The sequence below is a fragment of the Anomaloglossus baeobatrachus genome, chromosome 7 (assembly GCF_048569485.1).
Source record: "Anomaloglossus baeobatrachus isolate aAnoBae1 chromosome 7, aAnoBae1.hap1, whole genome shotgun sequence".
In the NCBI taxonomy this organism is placed as follows: Eukaryota; Metazoa; Chordata; class Amphibia; order Anura; family Aromobatidae; genus Anomaloglossus; species Anomaloglossus baeobatrachus.
In genome coordinates, this window is record NC_134359.1 from 23,185,723 (window position 1) to 23,192,506 (window position 6,784).

Sequence of the window (6,784 nt, forward strand, 5' to 3'; positions counted from 1 at the left end):
AACGCACCGCGCAGGAATCCGTTGCAGTCTGTCACGCTCGTAATGTTTGTCTATGGTGCTGGATTCCGTCATGCTCTACTGAGCATGCCCAGCATGTTTGGAACACCCACTGGGCTGTCCCAAACACAAACTGATCATGACGGATCCGTCAAAAAATGGACGCACAGCGGATGTAACGGATGCGACGGATCTGTTTTTTCACAGGATTCCTGTGAACGGAATCCTGTGAAATAACACATCCGTTGCGTCAGTTGACATCTAAAAAACGACGGATCTGTCGCTCAGTCGCAATGACGGACCTGACTGATTTAAAATAACGGAAATGTGAACCTAGCCTAACTGCTGAATCTTCTGCAGCGATTTGTCAGTACATGTGCGCGTCAAATCGCTGCAAAAACACTGCATAATGGATGCAATTTTTTTGTAAAAAAAAAAAAAGACGATTTCATGCGCTCTGGCTGCTGCCCCCGCCATAGACAGAGCGGGAGCTGTATCCAGAACGCACGGAATAATTGACATGCTCATTTTATGAACTCACGGATTTGGGTCAAAATTTTAGCATCCAAATTGCTGCATTCATAAAAGCATCGTGCGCACGTATCATGCACAATCTACATAGACTGTGCAGGGGACGCAGGACGCATGCATTTACACTGCAGTGTTATACGCAGCGTAAATGCATGTAATTACGCTACGTGCGCACGAGCCCTAACAATCCAGCGGCTGTATAAGGCGACAAGATTTCAGCTGGAGTTGGTTTCTATTCAATGACAGCAAGCATGGCTCTTTAACAAGGAGTTGTAGAACTTTTCATTGTGATCAAGATTTAGGGCACACGACAATACAAGCCACAATGGGAAAAACAGCCACTGCAAGTCTTTAGTAAGGTTGTGCCTGCAACGAATGGAACTCCACTTATGGGACTACAAATCCCAGCATGGAAGCACAATCTTATGCTGCAGATTTTTGCAGCAGATTTTCCTCTTTGCAATGCAGTAGGGCGAAATCTTTAGCAAATCTGCGATAAATCTGACATGAGGATTTTGTGGCAGATTTTCCTCTGATTCATGGCAAAAAAAGAAGTGGAAGATTTGAGTGTGTGCTGAAGGCCTCGTTCACATCTCTGCAATTTGCAGATACAGGCGTACACATTATGGTCTGTGGCGCTGTTCACACAGATTTGCATTGTGCCCGGACAATTTTGTTCTAAGGCTGTCTACAGGGAGCGTGGGGATCCCGATCCCTGTGGCTGGATATTACCGCCATTGATTGCAGATTTCTGACCCAGGTGCCTTCGTGCATTATGTCAGGGTGACAGAAGGGGTTAATCAGGATGATTTTGCAATCATCTGTCTGCTAGAGAGTGAGCTATGATGGGAGCCATACTGACATAACCCCGAAACAGACGACACCCGGCACAAACCACAGCGAGTATGAAGGAGGCACATCCCGCCTGCAGTCTGGTGATGGAGCAGATTAACCCCCGCAGAGCACGTCATGCCAACCTGAAGCCCCCCGCCAACAGACGACACAGGTGTGGATGTGATGACGATGGCGGGGACACAACAAAAGTCTCAGCAGAGGAGGAGGAAGATGAGGGTCTCGTCTGTACACAAACCTGCTCCAAACCACAGCGCCCCAATCTCTGATCACCCCCGAACATGAGCCTGCACCTGCGTCACACAGAGGGAGCAGAGCCCGCCGCAGGATGAAATGCTCTGCAACTTCAATGTAGTGTTTCAGGAATGATTGTGCCAATCTACACAGGCAAATTATTTGCTAGAAGATGCCCCCCAGTAGTAAAACCTGCACCAAATCCTGCACAATAAGCTGCAGATTTCTACTTACACATTAAATATCAGCTCAGTCTCTGCTCCGAACTTTCAGCTGTAAATAAAAATGTAGCGTGTGAACATAGCCGAACTGTGTGTGAGGAATATTTCCACTCACTGACAGCAAGCAGAGATCTTGCAATAGTAAGGCCGGTTTCAGATGTCCGTGTTTAATCAGGTACAAGTCACACACATGGTTGTGGTCTTGGTCATACTGGTGTCACGTGTGTGACATCTGCGTTTGCATACGTGTGACACGTACCGGAGAAAACACGGGTCTTTGAAGTAAAAAGATATTCTATATTTACCTGTATCCAGCGCTGTTTTCTTCGGCTCTGCTGTCTCCCGCTCCTGACCGCCGCTCATTATATTCATTGATTATTCACCGCACTCAGAACCTGGAAGCCGGAGCATCGCGGGGGACTTCAGTGCCGGACAGCACAGCCGAGGACAGCACCGCGGGGACAGGTGAGTATTCACAAAGCAAGCAGTGTGTGCAGGGACATCCAGGTGGTCATTAGAGTTCCCAATGAACTCTAATGACACCCCCGTGACACCCGCGCTACAGCGGGTGTTAGGACGGTGACTTCACGGGTTCATTGGGAACTGTGATGAGTCCCCGATGCTGTCCTCGCGATGGTCCGGTTTCCAGGTTCCAAAATTCTGGCTTTGGGAATTTTGCCGTCTCGTTTGCTAAGCCCTTTCCCGTTTTTATGAGAAATAAATGCGCTGGTACAAAAGAACAGAAAGTTGAAAAATGTTTGCATCAAATGTTGCAACATTCCACACCAGAAAACTAATATAAGGCCGGCAAATGTTCCCATTCAAAAGTATCTTAGTAAATTGCAACACTGATTTATTAAATTAAAAGAAAATAAAAATAAAAAAAAAGTAAAAATGCCCCCCCCCCCAAAAAAAAAAACAACAAAAAAAAACATAAAAACAAAAACCAATACTAGGAAGTACAGGCAGCGACTTGGGTGTGAGCGGTATTGGCGGCCATATTGGTTGTCACCCAGCTTTCCTACAAACCGAAAACTAAGAATTACCGGAACAGACCTTGACTGGTGACTGTCTGACTTTAAGGCGGTATTATGTATTTATATGGTATCACTCAGTATGGCGGCACATATAATTATAACCAGCTCCTACATGGCACCTGTCTGTCAGGCCTCACTTCTCGGGGCCTCGTCCTCAGAGCTGTCACTGCTGTCTCCATCCTTAAATAAAGACCAAACCCAGCGGGGGAAGGGATAATACAGAGACCCCTGGAATGTAACCAGGGAGGCCTGTCAGTCATATAAAGACTAATGAGCCGGAGAAGTGTCGCTGCCCACCACAACTCTGTGCCAGGGATGAAGGCAGCACATGTGACTGTCAATCAGGCCTGGGGAGCGGCCACGTACACGGATCACAGTGATGGCGCCCGCTCTGCACGTGGCCGGGGGATTGTGCAATAAGATTGCACCATCTGCATTGCTACATTGGGACGACTTGGCTACAATATTTAAAAAGGAGCTTTCACTGAAAAAAAAATTACTTAATCTGGCATTAAATATTCTGGATTAACAGATATTTCAGAGATTAATTAATATATATATATATATATATATATATATATATATATTAAACAGATCTTCACTGTATGAGGTTTGGGGTATTGAGGTGGACCCCGGACTGAACTGGTCCCCAGGGAACCAGACGTCTGGGGTACAAGCACCGCAAGCACTGGGCACAGTTCCGACGATGACCAGTGTGCGGTGACATTTAGAGCTCACACTTGTGTAAAAAAATGGACAATTGCAATGAATCGGATTACACTCGCACCCGTCACTCAATGAGGCGGAGCAGATCTGTGAGTTTTTCCTCGGCTATAGGAAACATATGTCAGCGTGGGGCGAGTGGACGAGTAAAACGACCGAGGCTCACCAATGCAAGTCTACAAGTGTGAGAAAGAAAACGGCTGTCACACGGATGGAACATCTCATCTGTATGGCGTCCGGTTTTTACGGACACATCAGCATTTTGTAGCAGAGAACATGTAAATGATTGAAGAATAATAGCTGCTGAGAAAAAAACCGTCCATCACACAGATGCTAGAAGAGAAAATAATCACACACTCACATAACATAGGGAATACCAAACAGGTTTCACTTGGACAATTTTGTGGGATGAAAATTGGACCTTTTTTATATGCAAGTGTGAGCGAGCCCTGAGACAGAGGGTCTGAATGAGCAGAGAAACTGATCAGGTGTCTAATGACTGGTTTAGGGTCCAAATTAATTATATGAGCTGGTGTGGGGGTCTAAATCAGTTTCGGGGCTGGTGTGGGGTCTGAATTAATTTCGGGGCTGGTGTGGGGTCTGAATTAATTTCGGGGCTGGTGTGGGGGTCTGAATTAATTTCGGGGCTGGTGTGGGGGTCTGAATTAATTTCGGGGCTGGTGTGGGGTCTGAATTAATTTCGGGGCTGGTGTGGGGTCTGAATTAATTTCGGGGCTGGTGTGGGGGTCTGAATTAATTTCGGGGCTGGTGTGGGGGTCTGAATTAATTTCGGGGCTGGTGTGGGGTCTGAATTAATTTCAGGGCTGGTGTGGGGTCTGAATTAATTTCGGGGCTGGTGTGGGGGTCTGAATTAATTTCGGGGCTGGTGTGGGGGTCTGAATTAATTTCGGGGCTGGTGTGGGGGTCTGAATTAATTTCGGGGCTGGTGTGGGGGTCTGAATTAATTTCGGGGCTGGTGTGGGGGTCTGAATTAATTTCGGGGCTGGTGTGGGGGTCTGAATTAATTTCGGGGCTGGTGTGGAGTCTGAATTAATTTCGGGGCTGGTGTGGGGTCTGAATTAATTTCGGGGCTGGTGTGGGGTCTGAATTAATTTCGGGGCTGGTGTGGGGTCTGAATTAATTTCAGGGCTGGTGTGGGGTCTGAATTAATTTCAGGGCTGGTGTGGGGGTCTGAATTAATTTCAGGGCTGGTGTGGGGGTCTGAATTAATTTCAGGGCTGGTGTGGGGGTCTGAATTAATTTCAGGGCTGGTGTGGGGTCTGAATTAATTTCGGGGCTGGTGTGGGGGTCTGAATTAATTTCGGGGCTGGTGTGGGGGTCTGAATTAATTTCGGGGCTGGTGTGGGGTCTGAATTAATTTCGGGGCTGGTGTGGGGTCTGAATTAATTTCGGGGCTGGTGTGGGGGTCTGAATTAATTTCAGGGCTGGTGTGGGGGTCTGAATTAATTTCAGGGCTGGTGTGGGGGTCTGAATTAATTTCAGGGCTGGTGTGGGGGTCTGAATTAATTTCGGGGCTGGTGTGGGGGTCTGAATTAATTTCGGGGCTGGTGTGGGGGTCTGAATTAATTTCGGGGCTGGTGTGGGGTCTGAATTAATTTCAGGGCTGGTGTGGGGGTCTGAATTAATTTCAGGGCTGGTGTGGGGGTCTGAATTAATTTCAGGGCTGGTGTGGGGGTCTGAATTAGTTTTGGGGTTTCTGTGGGGTGTGAATTAGTTTTGGGGCTGGTGTGGGGGTCTGAATTAATTTCAGGGCTGGTGTGGGGGTCTGAATTAATTTCAGGGCTGGTGTGGGGGTCTGAATTAATTTCGGGGCTGGTGTGGGGGTCTGAATTAATTTCGGGGCTGGTGTGGGGTCTGAATTAATTTCAGGGCTGGTGTGGGGGTCTGAATTAATTTCAGGGCTGGTGTGGGGGTCTGAATTAGTTTTGGGGTTTCTGTGGGGTGTGAATTAGTTTTGGGGCTGGTGTGGGGGTCTGAATTAATTTAGGGGCTGGTGTGGGGTTTGAATTTAGGGGCTGGTGTGGGGTCTGAATTAGTTTCGGGGCTGGTGTGGGGGTCTGAATTAGTTTCGGGGCTGGTGTGGGGGTCTGAATTAGTTTCGGGGCTGGTGTGGGGGTCTGAATTAGTTTTGGAGCTGGTGTGGGGGGGGGGGGTCGGATTCTGCATCTACAGCACGCGTACATGTTGGCACAGTGGTAGGAGGCAAGCCCCTGTTATGCTGCCCACGCTCTGCTATGAGGGAATAGCGCTATATAAATGAATAAATTATTATTATGAGGGGGCTGGGGTCACTTTTGGCTTTAATTACAGTGATTGATGTCCTGTGACAACCAAGCACTGTGTCTGTACTGTTCTCCAGCAAGTTGTCACAGAACTACAAGCCCCAGCATGCCCCGGGGGCTGACAGGTCCCCCCAGCACAAAAGCCAGAAAGTCTGATGCAACACACACGTGACATTTAACTCTTGCTCTACTGCTGGAATAATGCCGGCAGAGTGTGAACAGCCGGCGCATCTCACCCCTTATTCTCCTCCTTGGTCATGGCGATGACGGGAATGGCCGATATCTCAGGTGTCAGAGAGACCCAAACAGCCGGCGACCAGCGTGCACGGGACCGAAAGTGGGAAGGAATTCGCGGGGACACGCAACAGTCTATGGGTGAGTGTAACCAGAGGCGTCTCGGGCGGGAACAAGAAGGGAGCGGTCGGGTTCCGGGAGGAGAAGGTTCCGCCTGTGATACAGTAAAAGATGAGGAGGATGAATGTCACCTAGTTCTCTTCCATCTTTATACAACTATTGCAGAAGTTTTACTTTGTACTGTAAAGTGACACTGCTGCTGTGGGGTCTCAAATAGTTTTGGGCCACGAGCAACTATCACTATGGGTGTATGTAACCATGGAGACCTAAGCTGCAATGCCCTGCACATGAGGTAAGAGACATGGCTATATCAGGAGAACTATACTACATTTGTAATTGGAGGTATTTACTAATATTATTATTACTACATATTGGACTAGGATCTTGGAGTTGGGAATACCCCTTTAAGTGCTTTCCCAAGATTGATTCCCCGCTCAGCTCCATCCTCTTTGGCTTTATTGATCACTCACTTTCTGATTTCCTTGTCTGATACCTGACCTTATACTGACAGTAAGTTATCAATCAAGCAAAA

General features: G+C 47.8%; 1 protein-coding gene across 1 annotated transcript in view; it reads right to left on the bottom strand.

The window, feature by feature from the left end:
• DARS1 (aspartyl-tRNA synthetase 1) overlaps nucleotides 1-6,254 on the bottom strand; it is a 102,061-nt gene extending 95,807 nt beyond the window's left edge. Inside the window, exon 1 of the mRNA XM_075317159.1 lies at nucleotides 6,135-6,254. Coding sequence (XP_075173274.1) covers nucleotides 6,135-6,157 — 23 coding nt within the window. The 5' untranslated portion in view covers nucleotides 6,158-6,254. The remainder of the gene's footprint in view (nucleotides 1-6,134) is intronic.
• Between the last annotated feature and the right edge of the window lie 530 nt (nucleotides 6,255-6,784).